We start from the raw sequence: 26,697 nt of genomic DNA, 5'->3' as shown, positions 1-26,697 counted from the left end.
ATCTGTTCAATGTGTGGCTTGTGTGATTCCTGTGAATATTTTTCTGACCAAGTAATGTTTTATCAAGTTTTACGAGCATGTCGCTGCATGGAAATATGTGAAAAGACTTGAAAAAATATTCCCACAAGTATGAAGTTTGAACAATTAAATTTTTTTAAAAACCACTAATGTCGCTTAATATATTTGAAATTGTGTGAAATATAATAAGAAGATCATGCTGTATCATGGGTTAAAAATGTTATTGAACCAGTTAGTTGTCTTTGTGTTGCATGTGTTCAAAGAATTAATAATCTATTATAACCATAGGAGGTTGCTTAAGCAGAGTCTAATCTTTCTCAATGTACATGTACAAGAGATTCTAGCTGAATAGAAGCTTCAATATGTGGCTGCATATCCTTATGTATTATGAGTAATATGTTTACAAATAATCTCACTTTGCAAAGTGTCCATTGTGTTGGTCATCTCTAAGTAATGCTTCATCGCAATAAGGACGGGAGGGTAAAAGGGAGGGGTCACGTCATGCAAACTGAGGGAAGGGCATGAGAAGGTGGGTCCATGGACAATGGGTGGATACTCGAAAGATGCAACTGCAGGGGAATGAGATATCTCGCTTGCGTGCAAGAGGGTGGCCCCCCCTATCGACTACAACCTTGACTTGGTGGGAGGGCTTTGCATTCTAATGATCCCGTAGAGCTGTGCTGGCGGGACCGATGATATTTGCTCCTGGGAGAGTCAGGTAGCAGATAGGTGAAAGGGTAAGAGGCAGACGAAAGATATTCCATGCAGCATCTGTTCCTCAGTGAGGTGACAGCAAAAGAATGTGATGCCAGTGGGGCAACCATTTGGGTGGTGATGTCACGTTAAGTTAACACTATTGTGAAGGCAATGGGAAACCACCTCAACTTATTATACCACCAAACAATGATGGGCATAGATTTGAGTGCGAGTCCTGGTCAATTGGGGACTTTGCCCGATTTTGTATGTGATAGTGGGAAAGAGGCAAGGCTTTCGCAGTTGTCATGTCATGAAATCCTTGCAAAGAGGAATGGATACAAGCAGCAGGGGAAAAGACAGAAGAGAACCAAGCCAGTTAGAATACGGTTTTGAAATTTTAGGGTGATGTTGGAATTCGAATATATAAAGCAGGGAATAGAGAGGGGAAGTATTAATAATTTAGGGTTGTGTGAGGTGTGATGGAAGGATAGTGGGGATTATTGAAGCAATAGTTGTAGGGTAATGTACAGCAGAAGGGAAGAGCCAAACAGGGATGATGATAGCATTGAACCAAAAGAGTAGGAAGAAGCATAGTAAACATAGACCAAGTGAGTAATAAAATATTACCTATTAGTAGAAGTAAAAGCTGAGCAAATGAACTTGTTCATAGCTCAGGTCTCTATGCCTGCCAGCAATCATAAGGAGGAAGTATTGGGCTATACAGTCAGTTAAAAGAAATAATTGATGGTATTACTGGAAGAACAGATGATAGTACTGGGGGATTGGAACATGGTAGTGAGGTAGGGGACTACAATTGAGAAACATGAATGATCATTGAGAGAAATTGGTAGAGTTATGCAGAAGTCAGGGTTTAATCATAACAAACACTTTGTTAAAGCACCATCTTAGATAATGAATAACTGATCGAAGCACTTTTCCACTTGATAATTTTTTTTTTATTTTACGACCTGGTTTCGATGTCCAAACCCTGGTCTTAAAATAAAAATAAAATTTTATCCAGTGGAAAAGTGCTTCGATCAGTTATTCATTATGTTCGACTTCCAACACATCATGCCTGAAGCTACTCAATCTTAGATATTGAAATGAAATTATTGACTTTGTAATTCCACATACTTCATTTGAAAACATGACCCAGGTTTCGGCGTTGAACATCATCATCAGGCGGTCCTCATAGAAGCAAACTTGGTAGTAGTAGTAGTTTTGAGGGGAGGCGACCGACAGCTGAGGTCATTTGCGCCATAGGGGATGGATAGGAAAGGATGAAGGGTGGAGAGAAACCCGGCGTCGGCATTAGCCTACTCTTTACGAAAGGCGCCAAGGGGTCCGCAGCTTAACGTCCCATCCGACGGACGGCGTACTCACTCAAAGTGCCCTCCACAAAGCACCTCAACTGGGGATCGAGATACCTCTGAAAAATATTCAACACCGCCGGGATTTGAACCCGGGCCCTCTGGGTGGGAAGCCAGTACGTTAGCCCCCGCACCATCTCGATCCCCGCAAACTTGGTATATATAACTTCTGATCAAGGGAGGGAGGGGTTGCTCAGAGAGGAAGGGTAAGGGACGGTGGAGGGGTAAAAAGGTTAAAAAATGTAGCTGGGAGGAAAAGAGAATTACATCTTTCAGTGTCAATCGCTGACTTGGAAGAGTGGGAGGGGAGGGGTACGAAATTTCGTTGGCCAGTTCATCCTTGCAACAGATGCATTACAAAATTTCCAACTGCTCCAAAGCATCAAGCCCCTGACCTTTATTTTCAAAATGAATAATTTTAGTCGCAAAGTTTACCCCTGGCAAAGATACTATGCCAGTAAACTTAGACATAGAAAGAGAATACGGCGTAGATGAGGATAGCTAAAGTGCAGGCACACTTGCGAAATTGGAGTCAAACAAAGCGATGGGAATAGATAACACTCCTGTTGAAGTACTTAGGGGTTTAGAAAAATGTGGGAGGAAAAGTTTTATGGACTAATTCATATCAATAATGAGGAGGGAATATGGCTGGAAGAAATCATCGGATTAGTGTTAATTAGCATCTCAAAAAAGGGAAATATGTCATGTGAGGACTATAGAACAGTAAGTTTGATTTAACACACAGCTAAGGTGGTATTTAGGATCAAGAGGAGGGCAGATGATGACTTGAGAGAAGGGTGATGATGAGTTTGGGAAGGGGAAAGGCATGCACGAGAAAGGAAAACAAATGAGGAAGTGAAACTAGGCACAGTGGGGTGGGGAAGAGAGGGGAGAAATGTGGAGGAGGCAGGAAAGATGATCGCTGAGTGTTTTGATTGATGATAGAATGTTGAAGACTGTGATAGAGGGGAGATCAATAGGCAAGCAAGGAAGGGGCGGGAATGGAATAGGCATGTTGGATGGAATGAAGGGAGGGATGAATTATTCAGAATTGAAGAGGGATTTATTGTAAAGTTGGATGAAATTTATCTTTTTGCACTATTTTTCCATCCAAAATCTGCCTTTAACAGTGGAATACCTATAATAATAATTATAGCGTGGCCTTTATAACCCTAAACTCAGATGGATTCCAGAAATGGTATTAGTGACTTAAACAATTAATTCTGTTGCCATTTCATGTGGTTGATACATGGAATGGAATAGGCATGTTGGATGGAATGAAGGGAGGGATGAAATATTCAGAATTGAAGTGGGATTTATTGTAAAGTTGGATGTCAGGTTGTGTTTTTTCAGGAGATGAAAGAAATTTATCTTTTTGCACTATTTTTCCATCCAAAATCTGCCTTTAACAGTGGAATACCTATAATAATAATTATAGCCTGGCCTTTATAACCCTAAACTCGGATGGATTCCAGAAATGGTATTAGTGACTTAAACAGAATTAATTCTGTTGCCATTTCATGTGGTTGATATCGTGATGCTATCCAAATAGCAGCAGGGGATAATGTCGAGTTGAGTATGAGTATGCTGTAATAAACTGAAAATGAACATGGGCTAGTTGGCCAGGTCAGCTTTCAAGCCCTTGTGGGCAGTAATGATGACCTAGTTCTTGAAGGCTTTTTTTTAAAAATGAGCAAATTCAGAGATATTGTTTAAATTAAGCAATCTCCTGCAGGGAAAAATTTTACATCCTCAGTTTGAGTTACCATAGAACTCAGGAGCTATAATGTCTTTCATATCTTAATTTCAATATTTTCTCTGTGATGAAATAGGTGGGTTGGCAATGTCCTCCAAGAGTTTTCAAATTGCATTCATTAAAAAATATCCAAATTCACAAGTACATAATTCTTCTACAACTGGGAAAATTAAAAAAAATGTTGACAATGGGTTTTTATTTCACTGATTGGTAGCCATTGGTTTTATTATAATATTGGCATATACTGAAGCCAATTTCTTGAAAAAATGATTGCTTCTTGCCACGACTTATGAAAGATATTATATCTTTCCACATAAAAAGTTTTTTGTGCATGTTATTGTAATTTAATACTTGTAGATGATGTTGCAAAATGCTTTCTTCTTGTATGCTTATCTTTAAAAATAGATTTTATGTGTCACAAAAGTATTTAAATGCACAGTAACTCAATTATTTCAATAAGTTAAAGAGTTCACGTCTTTTCTCCAAATCAGAATGTGGGGTATGCTATCCACATATTCTTTTCCTCCTTGACCCCAGACGATCTTGCCAAGCAAATTCAAAAGCTTTTGCAGCAAATGAAAAGAGAATCAGGAGTGCTTAGGTCTCCCCAACAGCTTCGTGAAGTTAATTTTTCCAACGCCTCCAAACTTCATTGAAGAATCGTTTTCATAAACATGCTCATGGTATCAACGTGTAATTTCCTTGCTCCTCTATTTTGTGTTTCTTGCAAGTGGCTTTGCATTCTCAAGGTTATTAAAGGGCAATATTTGGATTTTCTGCAGAAACTGGATGAGCTGAGCATGGGATCGGCCGTCCACCAGAATCTAACGAGGAATGTGATCAATTCATTTCTGCCAGTGAGGAGGAGGAAGCGTAACCGACACAAATGTAAGTTAGCTATGCCCTGCTTGCTGGTGATTTCATGCAGAGTCTGTCATCTTAGGAAATATAGCTTTTAACTAAAATTCTGATCCTATGAGAATCATTAATCCATAATTTAAGGATCTTGAGTGGTGAAAATATGTTTTGAGTAGCTTTCAAGTCATTAGAAGAAAAAAAATCACCGCTGTAATAATTGAGGGTATAAGAATGTATTAATATCATTGGGACAATCATCCATGAGTTTTTTCAATTAGTACATCACAATTAATTCAAGTTAAAAAATGCATCATATCATATTGCATGCATTATATAATGATAGATAAATATGACCACGCAATATACCCAATTTATTGAAATGAAATGAAATAATTGACTTTGTAATTCCACGCACTTATTTTAAAAACACGACCCAGGTTTCGACGTTGAACGTCATCATCACCTGACGTTCAACATCGAAACCTGGGTCGTGTTTTTTAAAATAAAGTGTGTGGAATTACACAGTCAATTATTTCATTTCATTTCAATATGTTATGCAAATTCCATAAAGTTACGCCTGAGGCAACAAATTATACCCAATTTAGTTCAAATCAAGGTGACACAATTTATCAAATGCAATAATGCCATGATGGTGTAGTATGTGTACTTATTTAATGCAATATTGGATTCCCTATCAGATTTTCATGGGCAAAGGCCATTAATGGAAGCATATATTCATTTTTTTGACCAATAGGCAACTTTTAAAAATTTTTTGCATGATAATTCTTAGTTACTAAATCAAATATTTCCTAATATCTTACTGGCCGATATGAACTTTAGGCACTTACTGGTATAATCGTCCCTATCTAGGATGACAGTGCAGTTTCCCTTGTCAGCTTTACTGAGCACTCTGTCTGAGCTTTACTATCATCCTAGATAGGGACAATTATACCAGTAAGTGCCTAAAGTTCATATCCACCAACGCCTGTGATGTTCTCCCTAAGGATCCCACTCCCAATTATCAAAAGCGTGTCAAAGAGGCCATCGCTTCTTGCGTCCAAATATTCAACGATAAAGAAAAATTATTCTTGACAACCATGAACCCTTTACCCCCAAGACTTTATGGTCTAAATTAGCAACAAAATCAAACTTGATTTATCGACAACTCTCAGGCTTCAAACCCAGATTCTCAATAGAAAACTCCATTTCCTTAACTGAACGTCTTCTGCCCTTCACCTTACCACCCAATGCTAAGCTAGTGTCGTTTGACGTGTGTAGTCTCTTTACTTCCATTCCAACGCATGAAACATTAATTTACGCTCAAAATATATTAATCTAAGCCAAAGTGAACCAACACCTCATTAATGAATTAAGTTCACTTCTCAAAATTTGTGTAGACCAAAATTATTTTTTATTCTGTGGCACCTACTATAAACAAAAGGATGGTCTGGCTATGGGGTCACCCCTTTCCCCTCTCCTCGCAGAAGTTTTTATGGATAATTTAGAGGACAAGATCCTAAGTGAAAATAAATTCAATAATAACATTTTATACTGGTTTAGATATGTGGATGATATCTTGTGCTGCTGGAGCATAGGCAGTGATAGACAGCTAGACATTTTCTTATAATTCATAAACTCCATCCACCCATCTATAACTTTCACCATGGAAACGGCAGTGGACCATAAAATCAATTTCCTGCGTCTCACAATTGAAATAAAAAGAAACACACATCATTTTTCAATATTTCGGAAACCCACATATACAGATCAAGTGATACCCTCAGACTACTGCATCCCTTCACCCACAAACTAGCCAGCTTCAATTCCATAATCCACAGATTAATCAGTATCCCCTTGTCCAAATCCAACTTCGAATGAGAGCTCAATACGATCAAGCACATAGCCTTTAAGAACGGTTACCATGTCCGCATAATAGATAATATACTGAAGAAAAAACTTGAGGAACAGGCCCTGAAATTAAACATCTCCCTTGCAGTCACTACTGTCTCAGAGCACATATGGTGCAAACTTCCGTTCCATAACTCTGTGTAATACAAAATCGCTAACAGGTTTCCCAAAGATAAATTCTGCATTTCATTTAATACTGACTGCAACACCAAAAGTGGTGTATATGAAATTTGGTGTGAGTGTGGGGCCATTCACATTGGTCAGACAGGCAGGAGTTTTTCGACACATATCGGGGAACATAGGAAAGGCTACATTACAGGTCATAACAACTCTTTATTTGCCAAACATTTACTTGATTCTAACCATTTCTGCAATTTCGAATTCAAAGTGCTTCACAACTTGGAAAAAGGAAGGACGTTGGATGCCATGGAACAGCTTGAAATCTTACATCGCAAGGACTTGGAGCTGATCAACGAAGTCCAATTTTTATCATCACCCTCCCCCCTCCTCTCCATCACCTTCCCACGACGTACATGTGACCAGTGATCCCTTGTCCCCATCTCATTGGATATTTCCTTCCTTTCCCCCCCCCGAGCACACGGAGACCATGCTTTCCCGAACAAGGTGGGAAACCCCAAGTCCCCACCCTCTTTCCTCACGGACGATGAGGGAAGGTTCACTGCTGCGGGACAAACCACACCCCCCCCCCCATTCGACATGTGCGAGTGATAACATTCCCTCCTACACCCTTTCCCTAAAACCTCGCTAGGGCGCCCCCTTACCCCCTTACAACTATACAGTGATCCCAGTCTTTACCCTTTAACTCAGTGCTTCTTTGTGTTTTGATACCTTGCTCCCAGACCATGACCATGGGGAAAAACCCCCGATCTCGTCCCCTTCCTCCGCGGCCCAAAGAGCACGGCGCCGCACCGTGGGACACCCTCAACCGTCCATTCGGCCACGACGCACTCTCCGCACTCCTAGGGTCTTTGCACCTTGTCTTCCCCAACCCTTTCACCTCCCCCACTCACTTAGTCACCCCTGCTGCCTTCCACCTTCCCTCCTCTTCCCCTCTTTTCCTCCACCCTCCCCTTACTTGCCTTTAATCGAATATATACTGGACTCTGAGGTTTAACTGTCACCTGATGATGATGTAGTAACATTGAAACCAGTCATATTAAACTTTATTTTTGTGGAAAATTGCTATTTTTAATTGATCATCCCATAAGTAAGCATTTGCCCTACTCTCTATCCTTTTGTTTATGATCCTGAGAAAAACTTTAACTGCGTGGGATATCAAACTTATTGTTCTGTAGTCCTCGCATGATGATGCCTTTACCTTTTTCGGAATAGGAACCAACACTGATCTCACAAAGCCTTCTGGCCAGATACCTTCCTCATAGATACCACGAATCAGCCCATATAGCCTCTTCCTCCTACATTTTCCTAAACATTTCAATAGTTCCACGTGAATGTTATCCACCCCCACGTCCTTATTTAGTTTCATCTCGCTTAATGCCCTTTCTATCTCATCGTCTAATCTATCCAACCTGGACCTAAGCTATCTTCCTCTACGTCATCTTCCTTTTCTGTCTAACTTTGTTGGTCTCAGTTCTGTACTATACAGTGCTTCTATATATTCCTTCCATCTCTCTTGGATCTTTCCTGTGTCAACTATTATCTTACCCACCTTATCTATTACTGTTAGCATAGATCTCCCTTTCTTACTTTCCGATAAAGATTTAATTTTGCTGTACAGGGCACCAATTTCACCTTTCCTCTGCAAACTTTCCATATCCTCATACTGCGTCTTCCACCATGGTTTTTTTCCTTTATTTGTTGCCCGCCTTAATTTATTGTTTAATTCTTTGTACTTCATTTTGCCCAATTCTGTATTTACATTCTTCCATTTTTGCCGCTCATCCATCTTTGTAATCATCTCATCCGTGATCCATGGTTTCCTAGTCCTTTTAGCGTTAACGGTTCCAATAGTGTCTTTTGCAACTTTCGATAACCCTTTCTTGACACTTTCCCCATTTTTCTTCGATAGTATTAAATCTTTACCATCCTCCATGATTTCCTCTAACGCCTGTTTGTATTCCTTCCTTTTCAAACCATTCAATGCTTCTATATTCCATTTTCTAACTCGCCGCCCCTGCCTTATCTTTTTGAAACGGACGCTACATTTCATAACAACTAAATTGTGTCCACATCCGCTCCCGGGAAGCTGTGGGAATTTATCGCACTGTTCCTAAACTGGTGTCTAAACAAAATATAATCTAGCTGATACCTTTCTGAGTCACCTGGCATTTTCCATTTATACCTGCATCTTTTTTGGTGTCTAAACCAAGTGTTGGTGATGACTAACCCCTGTCTCCTGCAGAACTCAACTGCTTTCTCCCCGCGGTCATTCCTCATGCCTGAACCGTAGTCCCCCACCTCATCACCATCTCTTACTTCACCTAACATCGCATTCCAATCCCCCATAACTATCAAATGTTTCCCTGCAGGAACACACGCGATTATGTCCTCTAACTGATCGTATATCCTATCTACCTCTTCTTCCTTATGGTTGCTCGGTGGCATGTATACCTGAATAATAACCAAGTTCGTCGGTTCTGCTTTTATCTCTACTAGTAATAATCTATCTGTTACCTGCTCTATGTTGACTACGCTTCTTCTTACCTCTTCATTAAATACTATGGCAACCCCTCGTTGGCTCTCGTCCCCACCGCTGTATATTATTCTATACTTATCACTCCCGTAATCCCCGCTATCTTTCCATCTCACCTCGCAGAGACCTAAAATATCTATTTTCCCCTTTCCATCTCTCCCTTAATATTCTTCAGTTTCCCTGTCCTCGTCATTGTCCTAACATTCCACGTTCCTATTCTAACTAACTTGGCCTTCTTCTCCTGGATCTTCTGTCCTCCTGCTGCTGGTTTTCCCTTGCAAGGGTTTCGTGGGATGACGACCGCGGAGGCCTTGCCTCCCCTGCTGCCGGGCACGGCACACGGCCGATTGGGCCGATCCCTGTATTTGCCAGGACTCAAAATCTCTGTATTGTCAATCATTTAAATCTTGGGAATGATAATTGAGGTGGTTTCCCGTTGGCTTCCTCAATAGTGTTTTTAACGTGACACCATCACTTACTGGCCGCCCCACTGGGGTCAGACGCCATTTCAGCCGCCTCACTGAGGAACAGACGCTGCGTGGACTACCTTTCGTCTGGCTCCTAACCTTCGACCTATCTGGCATGGGTGACGCTACCAGGAGCAATTATTATTACTCCCGCCAGCACAGCTCTAGGGGTCATCGGAACGCACAAGCCCTTCCACCACGTTAAGGTTGTATTCCGGGGAGGGATTCCAATCATATTATATTAGCAATCAAATTTATAATTACATGACTACACATAAATACATGTAGACAAGCAGGCATACATAATGCATAACAGATTTGGAGATTGAAAAAAATGTATAGGAATATCTATATATACATACATATAAAAAAACCATGAACACAGTAATCAACCCGAAGGTCGGTTGGTTACGTGATGGTAGATTTCACCCAGTACTAAGCTTGATGGCGTGTGAAATTCACACATCAGGGTAGAGGGGCCAGTTCCTTTTCCTGTGCCGGTTATGGTTTCCCAGGAAGATCTGGTACCCGAAAAATCACATAGCTCAGGTGAAGCTGCAGGTGCCCGGAAATTGAACCCGGGACCCTCTGGTCAGCAGTCCAATGCTCCACTGCCTGGACTACCACAACCCACATACATACATATGTAAATTAAGTATGCACCTAAGCATACTCACATACTCAAATTAAATGGCAGTGAAGGAAGAGGACAGTAAAATAGGGAAAGTCTAAGCAAATAATGAGGTTTGTCGGGAAAGCTAGGGAGAGTGTGGCATCGCTCACCTAGTATAAACCTACAGAGGAAAACACGCACGAAGAGGAGAGGGGTATGAAAAACCTGTGAAAACCCTATGAATAAGAGGAATGATATATACATTGTAACAATTATTTGTCACATAGTATACTATTATTTTGTGACTGAAACTGAAATGAAGAAATTAATTACATTGACAACACATGAGAAGTAATGTGAAACAACATTAATTAAAAATAATGATACAAAATCCTACTGCTTGAGATGCAAAAGAAAAATTAGAAACGGTGACCTGTATAGAAGCTGAGTGGAATGAGGGAAGGTTAAGTTTCGTACCTGATGAAAATGAACTTGTGAAGTGCTCTCTTGAATGTTTTTGGGAATGGAGAGTATTTTATATCATCTTGGAGAGAGTACCACCGACAGCGTGCTGTTACATGAAAAGAATTGTGGTAGAATATCATGCGATGGTGTGGCACGAGAAGTTTATTATATCCCGTAGAGTTGCTGTCTGGATTGAGCTGATGGGGAGGAAATTTTGTATAAATATTTAGGCGTGTGGTTTGAAAATAACCTCTAGAAAATTGAAAGAACATGTAAATGCCTGCAACCTTATAGCTTTTAACCAGGATATTCTTGTAAATGAGTCAGAAATATGATCGTATTTCCTAAGATCACATATGAACTGCACACAGGAATTATGGGTCCTCTGGAGTTTGGTTTTTAGTTTGCCTGAAAGGTCTTGTACCATATTACAGTAATCAAAATGGGGTATCAGAAGAGAGGATACAAGAAGCATCTTTAAGGAGGGGGGAGCAATGTGATTTAACCTTCTTGGGGATGAATTTACTTTTCCGCAAATAGAAATTGCATGATCTGTACAAGATAACGCTCCATTGATGGTTACACCTAAATTATTTACTGTCCTTAGGTATGGTATGATAGATCCTTGCAATGTTAGTGGTGGGAGTTCATTATTTTTATTTTTGAATGTAGTCTAAGACTGTAAGTATCTGATTATAATGGACTGACTTTTGATGGGGTTTATTTTCTGTAAATGTTTTATACCCCATAGCGACAAAGCAGCAAGATCTGAATTCATTTAGTTAATAATTCTTGGTAGCTGATGATTTCAATTAGAAATACTTTACTAATACCATTTATATACTAGGAAAGAAGCAAGGGTCCAAGAATTGTTCCTTGTGGAAAACCCCTGTGTATTTGAAGCCAGTTAGAGGATGAATTAGGTGTGATGATGCTTTGAAATTGGTTACTTAAGTATGACGGAGTTCATTGTAAAGACATTGAAAAAAATTCAGGATTTGAAGTTTTGCTTAGAGAATAACTTTGCCAATAGAGTCGAAGGCTTTGATAAAGTCTAGGAGAGTCCTTATTGTCACCTCTTTGCGATCCATGTCAGAAGATGTCATCTGTCATTTTTAGGAGAGTGGTAGCTGTCCTGTGAGAGGACCGAAAGCCTGATTGTATAGGATCAAATAAGTCATTTTCATTGAGAAACTTTGATATTTCTTCATAAACAAGTCTCTCAAATGCTTATCATAAAGGAGTCAAAATGCTGATTGGCCTAAATTTGATGATTTTGGTGGGTGTGGATTTTTATTAGGAATGTGATGGACGAGGGTGATTTTCCAGTGCAAGGGATATGTCCAGTTCGGATATATCAATTAAAGATATGAGTTATAACAGTAAGTACACTGTGGAGTAATTTCTGTACAAGAATAGCTAAAATTCCATCAGCTCCATCTAAGGAGGACTTGAAGAATTTTTTAAGGGCCTGCGGGATTTGCCTTTTTGTAACTGGAGACATTTTGAGTGAGCTGGCAGCAGAAACTGGAGTTGGTCCAGGATCGTATAGATTGTGTAAGAATTCATTTTTTGCATCAAGACCAATTTCCATCGGCGGGGTTGCGCATAAACGGTTTAGATCATCTGGTGAAATGTCGGTGGCAGGTAGGGAGTGTGGATTTTTAGTTTTGCTGACACAAAGGTGCTTCAAGCTTTTCCGAATTTATGATTGGGCTCTTTAGATATTTAGAAGGCATATCTAATTATCGAATTTCTGATGACTTGCTTAGTTTTGTTACACAGTTTTTTGTAGATATTGAATGACCATTCATTTTTATGTTTTTTTTAAATAGGCTTATAGGCTGCATCACAACCGCAAATCAAGGCTTTTATTTTATCTGTTAACCATGGGGAGCGTGGTTTTGACAGTCAGATTTTTCTTAATGGTGGATGTTTGTCTCCTAGGTCATTTAACAATGTATTAAATAGTTCTACTTTTTCATTTATGTTGTCAATGAATTCTATAAACTGCCATGAAATGGTAGCAGCATTGGATGCTGGATCTTTTTCATCTATGGACTTGAAATCATTAGTAAGAATGAATTTCTGCTTAAATTTAGGACATCCAACTGAATATGTTAAAAATAATACATCATGTATGGATATTCCTTGGGCAGAAAGTTGCCCGTATGTTGTTATATTGTAAGGGTTGGCTGTAATTATTGCATCAAGCCATTTGACTAATTAAGCTGTATGGTGGGAAGGTTCTAGGGGAGGTATGCTAAGGCCAAGGTATGACATAGAGATATTAATTGTTTTAGAGTCATAAGATGAGGAAAGAAAATTGGCGTTGAAGTCCCTGGTAATAATAACATGGTCATATTTGTTGTCTCCAGCATAACTTATGGAATTTGCGTATCATATTGAAATGAAAGAATTGACTTTGTAATTTCACACGCTTCATTTAAAAACACAACCCAGGTTTCGACATTGATTGTCATCATCAGCTGATGATGAAGTTCGACATTGAAACTGGGGTTATGTGCTTAAATAAAGTGTGTGGAATTACTAAGTCGATCATTTCATTTCGTTTCAACATGGTCCTAGTTTGGAAGGTGGGAAAATGAGGCCTCTTCCGAGTTAGAAAAATAGCCCACCTTGGGTGGGCGTTAAATGATGCCTAAAAGAATTTTTTGTAAGTTGAAGATTATCTCTAAGAATGCAAACTCGGGTCTTTTGCAGTAAATTGAACAACTTTTTGATATCATTTTGAATGAGAAATCTTTTCTCACGGAGACAACTATGCATCCACCACCATAACTGTCATGATCATGTCGATAGAAGTTGTATCCAGGAATATCAACCGGCGTAGTAGATATATGAGGCTTAAGCCAAGTCTCTGCAATGGAAATGGCATGAATATTATTGTCAGGTAGAAGTTGGCTTAATTCTTCAAGGTGTGCAGAGAGACTTTGGGCATTGAGGTAAATTATTTGAAAAGAATGAGTTTGAGATCTAAAAATGTAGCATAAGGTTAATTGATCGTTAAGGAATTTGCTTGGAGGCACATATCGTTCATGTAGATCAATGGTTGGGGAGGAGAGATTTAGAGACATTTTTATCTTCAAGTTGGAAAGAGACAAATTCTGGCACGAGAGAATTTAGGGGTCTATGGTGGCTTTTAGGGAAGAATTCTGGTGCAAAAGGGTTTTGGGGGAAAAAGGTTTGCTGTAATCGGCACCGGTATTTGTGTGTGGTTGGGTAAAATGTGATGACTCAAGGTCATTTCTGAGGAATTCAGTTGTGCATGATGGGCAAAGATCAGTGATATTGCCTGTGGGGGTCAAGGTATTTAAAGATCAGTGATATTGCCTGTGGGGCTCAAGTTATTTTGAGCAGGAAGGAATGCCCGGGCGTCGTGTGGTAAGGGTGTTGCTGGGGGGTGTATTGCTGCAAGTGTCCTGCCGTGGGGGTTAGATGTTGGGTGTGCGATGACTTAATTGGGAATTTAAAGGAATAATGGTTTACGGGTGATGACTGGGAGGTAGTGATTTTAGGGACCTGCAAACCAAGAGAGTGATTTTTTATACATTTTAGATGATACTGGAAATAGTTAAGCTATCAAAGTTAATATAAGCGGAAGCATAATAGGAAAGAATTTAAATATTTCTTGGTCAGATCCAAATACTATCAGGATTTTAGCTGCAAATGGAATCTTTCCCTAATACCATTTTTGGCTGGATGGCAGGCAGTTTTTTTCAGGGGAGCTTTTCTAATGAGCACGGTTCAAGGCCAGTATAGCTCAAACCCAAATTGTTTTCCTCTGTTAGTCGTCACTCAGAATGGGATTCCAAAATTATGCAATTCACCTTCCAAAATCGCCATAGAGATGATTTCTGTGGTGATATCTGGAATAGGAATGGCTTCTGGCCAATGGGTGAATTAATCAATGAACATATTACAATACCTGGACCCTAGAGACATCAGCAATGCTCCATCAATGTGCCCAAACTTTTGAGATGCCCTTAAGCAACTCTTCAGAATCTTAACTTGGTGAGAGATGTATTTGCCCATTGACGTGAGATGAAGCTCTTTTCCCAAGCCCTGCAATCTGTAATTATAGGTATGAGACCCTTGGAGCTATTGACTTGATACTATTGGTGCTATTGCCTTGCTATTGTATTGCTCAATACCTCAATGTGAAAAGTGATGCATGGAGGCCAAAACCCTCTGATACAATTCCTGGAGTGCTTAAAGTTCTTCATCTATGGGCTATAGCCTCACCAGGGATGGAGAGTCAGTGGTGTTGGGTAATTCATCTAGTCTTGGTATGTGGCCTTCGACAACATTATTTTTATCCTCTATGTACTATATTGCATGTCTGCAGCAAATTGTGCAATGAAATCTAAATACCAGACCTGCTGGGATTTGCATTTTTTTGCCTTTTGATGGAAGACATAAGTTATTGGCTTGTGGCCCATGAGCAAAGAGACACTCTTTGATAATGTAATGGTAGTACATCGTGACATACGTCTTTGACATGAATATCCATATTTGTTGAAGGCAGTAGTGCATGCACATGATGGATCGACAATTTTTGAGGGTGTCTGAATGATTCTAGATAGGAACACAACAGATAGATACCAAGTGCAAAGAATCATATGTTGTTTATTGCTTAGTTGTAAAGTAGCTACTCTGGCTACAATTTTCCCTTATTTATTCCTATTCTCCCGGGCAATCAAAAGGTTTTTAGGTGTGGAATATGACAGTACTCCACGTATCACGTTTTAAATGAGCCCTGAGAAAGTTTTCTGGGCATCCAGGTAATGGCTACCCCTGATAAAAGAAAAAGTCCACTTTTCAGTTAGTTGAAGACCTATTTTTTCACCCATTCTAATACGAGGGCGGTTCAATAAGTACCCGTATTAGAAATGAAAAACCATTTTTTCAAAAACATTTTTTTTATTTTTCAACTTATTTACCTTTTAGAAAGATACACTTCTCCCAACGTTCTGGCCATTTTTTTAACCCCTCCAAAAAATAGGATTTGTCGAACTCTCCAAAATACGCCTCTGTCTCTGCGATAACTTCCTCGTTTGAGCTAAATTTTTTCCCGCAAGCCATTTCTTCATACTAGGGAATAAGAAAAAGTCGAAGGGGGGTGTGGCAGCAATTCATAACGTCGTTCATGCAGTTTGGCAGCAACAACTCCGGATGAATGTGCTGGTGTGTTGCGAGCAATCGCGGCACCCATCGGGCCGACAATTTTTTCATCGCCAACTTATCATGTAAAATATTAATTGCCGTTCCGGTCGACACACCCACGGCCTCTGCTACTTCGCGCACTTTTGTTCGTCGATCAGCGAGAATCATGGTGTGGACTTTTTGAATGATTTCCTCGGTAATCACGTCAGCCGGGCGTCCTGGTCGCTCCTCATCAAAAACAGATGTTCGCCCACGTTTAAATTCGTGGAACCAATATCTAACTGTGGTCATAGATGGCGAAGTGTCCCCATAAACAGCATCCCACTTTGCTTTTATCTCCTCGCACATCTTCCCATCCAAAAACAAAAAGCGAATTACCGAGCTATACTGCTCTTTTTCCATCTCAGCGAAAATCACGAAACACGTCTTACTCGAATGGCTGCCAAATTCAAACTAACCTTTAAATCAGTCTGAAATTTGTTTCACCGTCGTTTGATAGATGGCAGCACACGATGATAACATAAACTTCCCTCAGGAACGCCCTTTGTCGTCAAACACGGGTACTTATTGAACCGCCCTCGTACATCTACATTCAAGAATTCTCTGAACCAGATGAGACCACTGTCCTTTATTTATTGCAACCATCCACACAAAAACGTACATGTGGAAGATTCTTGATTAATTTATATTCCCCAGAAATTTTGCCATCTCACACTCCTAAGGAAACAATTTGGAATAGGAATAATTTTGGTCTGTGAAAGTTAAGGCACAAAACCCAGTTGTATCTACGTAATTACAATCATGTTAATTAATGTAATCTTAAAACCATTGAGGTAATGACCAAAAATGTCTTGTAATTGTCTAAAATTCATAATGAAGAAGAATTAAGTAATTTTCCACATTTTGTTTTGTAGTAGTGCAATGCATTTCACTACACCTGTAGCACATTCATGTATGAAGACAAGTGTGGACAATTATTAAGTTCCTTCATTCTGGTTATCAAGAACTTGCATGAGTCACACCTGATTCTGCTAATGTTAACTTGTCCAAACGTTTTTGCAACTAAGGTCTGATAGTATGTTGATGATGTGTCAGTGTTGTAATCTACTCCCGTGGTCATGTTTTTCCTTTTGGCGACAGCGGGAGGGCTCTGTGGTGGCCAGGAAGGGGGTGGCCCTGGCAGCGGAGGAGACACGGGAGGGAAGTGGGCACGTGCGGAGCGGGATGAGGGGATCGTGGGCGGATCGGATGGAGGGGGAGAAGACCCAGATGACGTGAAGGGCGGAGAGAGCCAGCAGAGGGGGGCGGCCTCTGACGGCGAAGCACCCACGGCCTCCAACGGGGAGGACTTCTCAGGTAAGCAAAGGGAGCCTCAGTGGAGATTTAGCAATCATGTATGGAAACATATTAGCAAAGGATTTAAGTAGTGCTTGCCAGGCAATGGGCTAAGTCTGCTGCTGGTGTGAAAATTCGAGAAAAGTGATAGGATATTTGTTATCCTTTGTGTAAATAGTGATGAAGATGAATTTAATTTGGATATCCATGATTGCGCGTATGAAGAGTTCCCAAATTAATTTCTTTTGGCTGATCTTTGAGTTATAAATGTATAAAAATTTAAAGTAAATTTAGATCCAAATATTTCCCTCGGATTGCAAGTATATTTTTATACAAGCTATGACTCCCTTGGGAGGCTAATGTCGTTAGGCAGGGTTGGTGTTAACTTCTCTCAATCCATCTTTCCAATCAATCCTACATACTACCCAACCCTCTCCACCCTGCCACTCAATTTTGCTCCCATATTTTTAGTTTTTTCTTTCGGTTTATTTAGACTTTTCTCATATTGTCGCAGTCAGTGTACACAATTAGTTTGGTACAGTGCCTCTGCCCTCCCTTGAATTCAACCCCTCCTCTCCCCCCTCCCCCTACCTTATACACCTCTCAATTTTTTCCTATCTTCACCCCATTCATTCCATACCAAAACCACGTCTGTAGTTCTGATAGTTACCTGTAAGTGTTCTATTATGACTAATTTCAAGAAATGCATGCAATGCTCGGCTTGACTCCTAAATACAAGGGCTCTGCTATTAAGAGTGATCATATGGTTTTAATTGCATAATTTAATGGGCAAAATTTTAATTTAATCTAACATTGTTGGCAATTCAATCTGATATATCTACACGTGGCAAACTTTTATTATTTTAACTCCAGTGTTGCATCAATGGCAGGCATTACAAATTGAAGCATGCTCAGCTTGCCCATGCCCTCGACTGATGTTGAAAAATGCATTCCGCGACTGTGTTTCTTTTAATTGGGGAACAGGAGAGAGTCACTTATCACTAGGTCTGGACTGTGGAGAGGATAGGGGACACACTTCATGTAGAGTTTCTTGAGCTACTTGACGACAAAATATGCTGCATGCAGCCATTCATGATTGGTACAACATGGTGTTGCTTAAAATGCGAACTTTTAAAGTTATTTTATGGAATTTTCAGTGCATCTATATAGTATTAGAGTGGTAGAATCCCTTCAGTACTTCCATATGCTCCATTTACGGTTTTGTTTTCTGGCATAGCATTCCGAAGCACAATTCCCTGATTTTCAGAAAGTGATGGGCTCTGACTTTCCCAGCAGAAGCCTCCACCTTGGCGTTTTTTGGCCCCGATGATATCATAGATTTCCATGCAGATGTCCTCACTCGCTGCACAAACACATCTCATCTGCAATTTTTCTGTTGTCAACGTGAGCCCCAAGAAACCATTCTCACTCTTCTCTAGCATTTGTTTGGTGCTTTTCTACTTAATACCCTGCTAGCCACCGCAAGGTCGTGTGGCTGGGGGTGTTAGGGCGCCATCTGTAATTAAGAAAACAAACAGCATGTGAAAGCCACAAATTCATACATTCCACAGACAAAACATGGTATGCATTCATGCATACCATGTTTTAAGTTTGTTCCAAATTGTACATTAAATATTTTAAATATTACACATACTACCTTGATCAAAAAGTTCCCGGAATAACCACCGTGTGGCGCTCCCATCGTTCCGATTTGAGTTCTGTTTTTTTTGTTAAATTGGTACATCTGTTGTTGATATTCCCTTTAAATCTTAGTGTCATAACTTGACATTTGCAAAAGTTACGGTCGGTTTTCGGTATGTCCATCAGTGCTTCCTGCGATTTTTCCATTACTTCCTCTCGGCTGCTAAAACGCGTTCCCCGTAATGGTTTTTTAACTCGATTGAACAGAAAGAAGTCAAAGGGAGCCAAATCAGGTGAATTCGGTGGCTGTTGGATGATATTTGTTGCATTTTTCGTCAAAAAATTACGAATAATGATAGAACTGTGCGACGGTGCGTTATCATTGGTGCAAAATCCACGAGTTTTCTGCCCACATTTCTGGTCTCTTTCGGCGAATTGCTTCACGCAAACGTCTCATAACGCCCAAATAATACTCTTTGTTTACTGTCTGGCCTTCTGGCAAAAATTCATGATGCACTACACCGTTGTAATCCATGAAAACCGTCAGCATTGCCTTCTTTTTTGACTGAAAACGACGTGGTTTTTTTGGTCTCGGCTCATTTGGTGAACGCCATTCACTTGCCTGATGTCTGGATTGCGTGTCGTACTCATAAACCCACGTCTCGTCTCCAGTAATGATCCTTTTGATGAATGTGGGATCGGATTCAGCCTCGCAAATCATGTCTTTTGCGACGTCAACACGGTCTCTTTTTTGCATGAAATTGAGGTCTTTTGGCGCACCAACTTTGCTGCTACACGACGGAAACCCAAATCATTAACCACAATGTCTTGGGCGGATCCATAGGCAATGTTCAAGTCCTCCGCTATTTCTCTGATGGTTAATTTGCGGTTATTGACCAACATTTCTTTTACTTTATCAATTTTTTCACCGACTTTCGATGTCGATGGTCTGCCACTGCGTTCATCATCTTCGATTGACTCACGACCACTTCTGAACCGCTCGTGCCACTGGTAAACGACCGTTTTTTTTAGAGAATCGTTGCCGAAACACTTTTCCAACATTTCCAACGTCCGTGCGTTTCTGAAATTGTACAAAATCGCCAACACACACAGAGATAGATGTACTCTTGGCTACGTAACTTTTGCAAATGTCAAGTTATGACACTAAGATTTAAAGGGAATATCAACAACAGATGTACCAATTTAACAAAAAAAACAGAACTCAAATCGGAACGATGGGAGCGCCACACGGTGATTATTCCGGGAACTTTTTGATCGAGGTAGTATACCTGAAAATATACACATGCACCTTCAAATACACCTTATATCCTTGCTATGGCTAATTTTTGTTCTCACTTGTAAATTCAATGTTTCCAATATTTCTAAAGTGACTTTGGTTCCTTACTATTATGATTTCTGATTGTTCGGGGAAAGAATGAGTATTTGTACCTATCTGCACTGGAATCTATCTCCCTTATTTTATCTTTGTGGTCTGATCTACCTAAGTAGTGTGGGGCCATTATAATTCCTTCGGTGTCATAGTTAAACTCGTTTGTTCTGGACCTTTCTAAAAGTCTAAGCCTTGCTTGTTGTCTCCATACTTCAAGTTGTACCCAGCCTAAATCCCCTAAGAGACCTGTCACACTTGTGTTCTTATCATAACAATTTTTAACGAATCTAGTGGATTTTCTCTGGAATTTATCTAATTCTTTTTGCCAAATTTTCTCCCAAGGATCCAAAATACTTGCGGGCTATTCCAAATGAGGTCTAACTAGAGCAAAATAGCACCTCTCTTTTTCTTTCTCATTAAATTTCCCCACCACCCGTTTTATGAAGCCAAGTTTCTTTAAAGCTGATCCGCATATTGTCCTGATATGTGCTCCCCATGAAAGGCTTGGTGTTAGAACAACCCCCAAATATTTAACTTGATTGGCCATAGTCAGTACTGAACCCTCTATTTTGTAGTTTATATCCTGTAGGTCGCTTCCTTTGTTCCAAAATTTCAAAATCGCGCATTTGTCTACATTAAACATTAATCCCCATTCCTTGCACCATTCTGATATTGAGTCTAAGTCTCTAGAGGGTAGCTCGCGATCTAGTTGGCTCCTTATTTCCCTGTACACCGTCATGTCTTCAGAAAATAATCTGAGATTGCTTATAGCGTTAATGTTTACCATCCATTTTCTCTCAAGCATGGCCAAAGTAGCAAAGCACGCTTCCTCCATTCTTTTCTATCATTAATATAAGTTTTTTCATGGCCCAACCCATTTCTGCAGAACCCACTCTTTCCTCATCATCAACTTATCTCTCGTATCTTTACTGCATAGGTTGTGCAAATGAATTTCTGCAATTGTAGCTCCTCATCAGTTCCCACTTTGTCAAATTCCAAGTATATTTTCATGTTTACATTGACAAATAAATGCATTATTATTATTACCATCAATGCTCCTTGAATACTCCATTCCCAATGCATTAGATCACTAAATACAAAAATTTAATTACTTAATCATTGCTTATAAAGTGTATCGTTAGATTTGATATTAAGTATTAAGATACAACCTGCATGGATGGTATTTTATTTAGCATGCAAATTTTCTCTAAAAAGCATATAATAAACTGTTACGTTGCACACAAATATGCCATTTTTTTGAAAGATTTTGTAAAACATATAACCCTCAGCATATATATATAAGAAGGACACTTCCTTTTGAGCCAAAATTATAATTTCATAGGCATGAATGAATTGATTTGTGTATTTTATCTCCCAATGAGACGAGTCAATATTATTTATGATTGGTTGCAATCATCAAATGATTAGGTATCAATTACCAATGACTTGATAGCATACAGTCGTAAGTATGCACTTATTAACTGTCCGAATTCTCTCCAGTTAACAGCGTTTTGAATGGTGTGTTTCAGGGAAGAAGAGTGGCGTCAGTGACCAACCAGCCATTTGCCCCCTCTGCGGTGCGACCATCAGGCAGTCGAGGAATCTCCGGAGGCACCTCGAGCTACTGCACTTTGGTGCATCGTCCACACGAGGAGGGTCGCTTAGGGTCAAGTCTCGGTCATTCAGCCACCAGCCATTGAGGCCGGGGGAGCAGGGGCGGGAGGGCAGTTCCTCCCCCATCTCCCTCGTCTCCCCACACCACCCCACCATCTCCATGGTTGTGCCCGCCAACCCCTTGATGGTAGTCAGCAGTGGGGCGGAGAGGTCGGGCCTCGGAGACCCCTCCCCAGGCCCCTTGGGCCCACAACACCTGCCGCACCCCCTGACAATACCCGCACCCACCGACCTCATGCTGAGGAGAGCACCGGAGCAGCCTGATCCAAGCGCGGCCATTTACTCTGACCCGAGGGCCAATCGTGGAGGGAGCCCCTTGGCCAGCACTTCGCACTCGGCCATTGGCGGGGGCATTGTGTGAAGGGGCGGGCACGGGTGAGGGGCAATTGGGGATCATTCATGCCGGTAGGCCCACATCAGAGCACTAATGCATGGCAGTGCATTGAGAGGTCGTCCTTCTGTACCACGCTGGTGGACTGTGTCCCTTGATGCGAGATTCACAGAGATGCATTGAGAATCCCTTTCAGCACCACAGACATCACGTGCCATTTGCAAAACGATTGAAAAAGTGCTGGTTGAGAAGATAATAAGGTTAATTTATTCTATCAATTTTGGTGAATGCAGGGCCCGGGTTCAAATCCTGGAAACAACAAATATTTTTCAGTGGTATCTCAATCCCTACTTGAGGTGCTTTGTGGAGATCACTTTGAGTGAGTATGATATCCGTCAGATAGGACGTTAAACTGCGGAACTCTTGGCACCTTTCGACAAGAGCAGGCTAATGCCGACACCGGGTTTCTCTACACGCTTCCTTTCAATTAAATTAAAATAAAAGTTCCTTTTCTGTTGTATTTACAAGGAATGTATATTGGTTTACAGGTTCAGGAAAATTATCCATTTGTGTTAACTGGGGCAAAGGTATTAACTGTAACAGTTTGGTCAAAATATATTCAGCAGATTCAGGCGAGATGTAGTGGAAGTTTGTTATTATGAGAAAAATAAAATTTGTACTTTTCCACATATTTAAATATGTGGAAAAGTGCAAATTTTGTTTCTATCATCAGTTTGGTCATGAAATATTCTGCTAGTTTTCATTTAGAATTTCTTGCACTGCGTTTTAAATTTAAAATTTAGGTTTTAATTGAACAATTTAATCAAAAAACAACTTTAAAAATTATCTACTTTCTTGAAATGCATAAAATTGTGCGATGTGTATACATTGAGATGTTCTAATCAAACTCTCATTATAAAAGAAATCATCTCATAAGTTAATTAAAATTCACTGTAAACATGTAAAGAATCACAAGGAATGGCATTAATAAAATGAAAATATTATTTTGTACTTCCAGGCCCAACAGATGCTCTCTTTTGCCTCTTAAATGTGCCCTAAAAGCAGCCTGCATCATACCGGCCTAGGGTATTGACATATAACTTCAGCCTATTAGATGTAAGCCAATTTGCTGAAAATATACTTACTATTACAGTATTTCCTGATATAGAAGATGCACTTTGTTTTTTTCTGGTTGAGAACTTAAATATTTGGATCAGACAGAATAAGGTCACAATATTTTAATATTAGGACTTAATATGAAGTAAATGGATTTTTTACATGAAATAATTAGCAGCTATAACCTTTGTTCATCATGGTATCCCATAAATTCATTATCACTGCTACTTGATCATTTCTGCCCTTATTTTAACTTTCCTCATATGCAAAATCATCTTCACTTCCGTGTAGTGCATTGCTAATTTCACATTTTTTGAAAGACATTACGATAGTCTCACATGCATCTTTCTATTAGGACTTTTTTAATCACAAACACTATAAATTGACATCCCTTTCATTCTTCTCATCTGTGTGAGGTTATGAGTTGCTGCCAAATGATCTTTCTTTCGTATTCAAGTGGCAATTTTTTCGTATTGCAACCCTGGTATGTTTGCTCATACCATTTCTCTTGATGAATTACACGCACCATGAAGTTTTCCCAGAAAAAGTGGCTATGCACATAACGTATCACTAATTTGCTCGCTTCAATTAAAGTAATTTTTGTCGTAACAGTAATCCCGTTCTTCTTGTGCTTTATTATCCAGTTCTTAAACATGTTCCCCAAGCCTTTGACGTTTAGGAGCTCATGAGCATTAAGTTTTTTTTCTCCAAGTTTATCAGGAGAGATATAATGTTTCAGGAGAGGAGTGACATCCCCAGGGATTTATTTGTGAATTTTTTTGGTAGTACTTTCAAGGAAGTATTAAAACTATTTTTGCTTGCTTCTAGCCCAAAATAGTGATTTCATTGAAATTTGTAATGAAGACAACCATTTTCTCTGCCTGATGCTGGGAAAAATTGTTAAAGTATGTATTTTTTATGGCAAAACGGCTTGCGCTCATAGGTCAAAGTTTTAACTGTTTACAAACCCCCGACCCATAAGATGCAGGCTAATTTTTATAGCAAATTTTGTAGCAAAAAAGTGTACCTTTTAGGCTGGGAAATACCATAATTAAAAAGAGTACCTTCAGTAATACCATGTTTATAATGGCAGTTCTTTTTTTTTTTTAATTTTAGGTGCAGTATTAGCAGTGGAAATGAAGACAGGTATTGGAACAATGCCAGTGACAGAAACGGCCAACCGTGAAACGCATTGCTCTTTTTCTTGTGGTGTAATTTTAGCGTAAGTGATGGGCCCTAGTAATGTGGAAAATGAGGAAGTGACACGTACATTTTCCAGTCCGAATATTTTAAAACTTGCTTGAACAATGTGCTCATAGTGGAAGACAATATATGTATTTACTGCTGATGTGTTAAGTACTAACAATTCCTTGGTTTCCTCTTTGATGTTCAAAACTTGTCTTGGGCAATGTTCTTGTGTGAAAATTATATTCTGACTGAATGCATTCTTCAGTGATTAAAGGTGCAATCCATGTCCCAAAAAATAAAAATATTTGTTGCTTAGGAAATTAGCAGAAAAGCAGTGAGAGTGATCTCTTCTCAAATGCCAAACATGCTCTCTGCTGTGGTGCTTGCTTAGGACCCTACGGAAAATATTGTAGCCGATCAGCGATGAATTATGTTTTGGTGCAATACAAAATAGCTTTGCGTTGTTGACACTAAAAATTTGATCTGGTAATAGATTGTAAAATCAAAAATCAAATAAGAAATTTATAGTGAGTGTGAATAGTCAAATGTACATTAATGTAATTATTCTTAACCAAATTTTGAAGGTGTTCATGATACATTATGAAAGTATATGGTGTTTAGATGTTATACTATATATTTATAAAGTAAAGCAATCCAATGACATTGTTTTCATACTTTATTTATTTTTTTTTTAATTTTTGCTTTGAGAGCATAATAATATCAGCAAATACTTAAGTTGGAAGCATTCTCAGGAATTTTCATTTATGTGCGTTGCTGTGGAAGTTCATAATTGTTAGACGGACCTGTTTATATGGATAGAAGTGAGAATCTTCTTCATAGTAGGTCGAGCTAATGTGTAATATTTGATTGTGTGTGGAGAGTTTTATGAATCCTGTGTTCATTTGAGGGTATTGCGGCAATCTATAACTGTCCATGAATCACTTTAGTATTCTTATCATCAAACAGGTACTTAGCGATAATGGATTTTCTCTTTGAAAAATTTATACCTGTCCTAGTCATTGCTTGGCGCTTAACTTCAAAATTTTATTGCCCTCTGAAGAGTTGGAGTACATGTGTCTATTTTATATTTAGTTTTTGCTAAAAACAAAAAAAATTTATTTTAATTTTGTTAGTGAATTTTGAGTGTTTTTCATTTTATATTTTGATGTATTTTTTTGGAATGTTGTTTTTAAATATATTTATGTGGCAATTATTTAAATTCAGTGGCAGTGTTGGCATCACTTGCTTAATTTTTCACTCTGTGATAAAAATGTTTGCTTAAAATTGTGTATTTGTTTTCCTTGTGCATCTACTTGGCATCTTTATATTTTGCTGGCGATTTCCTCTCCATTGTCAGTCTGTAGTGAATCTAGTCTCCTTCAATGAACACATTTGCATATATGTGTATATTTTGATACTCCCAGACTGCCTAATAGGCCTTTGATGGCCTTTGTCATTGATGATATCTTCTTTACATCTTTGAAACTTTCCATTGTTGTTTTTCCGCAAAGATTTCAATTTTAAAGTGTACTTAAAATAATATTTTTTACTCCTCTCTTAGTATTTTATGTGTTCTGGATTACAGGAAATGTGGGGTTTGCTTTAAAAGATTACGTTATTGTAACTTTAATGAATTATTTCTTAATTGGGTAAAAATTAGAATTGTTATTAAGAAAAGAATTATTTCTTCATCCATGAGATAATTTACCAAATGTTACAATTAATGATAATTTGTTTCTATAAATTTTAGTAATTTCATTAAAATCATGATGAAAATGAGTTAAAATGGAAACTTTTATTCACCTTAATCAGTGTAAGATTAGGTTACTAAACGTATGTGTAAATTGACTTTTATTTACAGATTCTTAATCTATTTTAATGTCATTTCTCTATATTCTTAAATTTTTCCTAGGAAGAGCCTGCACGAGTTTTTAAGAAAGAAAGAAAACGACAGTTTACCTGAGTGGAGTGATACTTTATAGGCCTCTTTGGTTAATTTTTTTTGATTTT

The 26,697-nt window shown here is 39.1% G+C and overlaps 1 protein-coding gene across 1 annotated transcript in view; it reads left to right on the top strand.

The window, feature by feature from the left end:
* The window catches only part of LOC139696179 (transcription activator GAGA-like), a 36,873-nt gene extending 10,596 nt beyond the window's left edge, over window positions 1–26,277 (top strand). Inside the window, exons 4-10 of the mRNA XM_071594856.1 lie at window positions 4,623–4,728; window positions 6,995–7,065; window positions 12,661–12,785; window positions 14,931–15,103; window positions 17,153–17,368; window positions 21,908–22,427; window positions 24,616–26,277. Of these exons, the coding sequence (XP_071450957.1) occupies window positions 4,623–4,728; window positions 6,995–7,065; window positions 12,661–12,785; window positions 14,931–15,103; window positions 17,153–17,368; window positions 21,908–22,413 (1,197 nt within the window). The 3' untranslated portion in view covers window positions 22,414–22,427; window positions 24,616–26,277. The remainder of the gene's footprint in view (window positions 1–4,622; window positions 4,729–6,994; window positions 7,066–12,660; window positions 12,786–14,930; window positions 15,104–17,152; window positions 17,369–21,907; window positions 22,428–24,615) is intronic.
* Window positions 26,278–26,697: the final 420 nt, after the last annotated feature.

This window comes from Hetaerina americana, unplaced genomic scaffold (genome assembly GCF_022747635.1).
Source record: "Hetaerina americana unplaced genomic scaffold, ioHetAmer1.1.p SCAF_1, whole genome shotgun sequence".
Classification (NCBI taxonomy): domain Eukaryota; kingdom Metazoa; phylum Arthropoda; class Insecta; order Odonata; family Calopterygidae; genus Hetaerina; species Hetaerina americana.
This window is presented reverse-complemented; position numbering and strand designations above follow the sequence as displayed.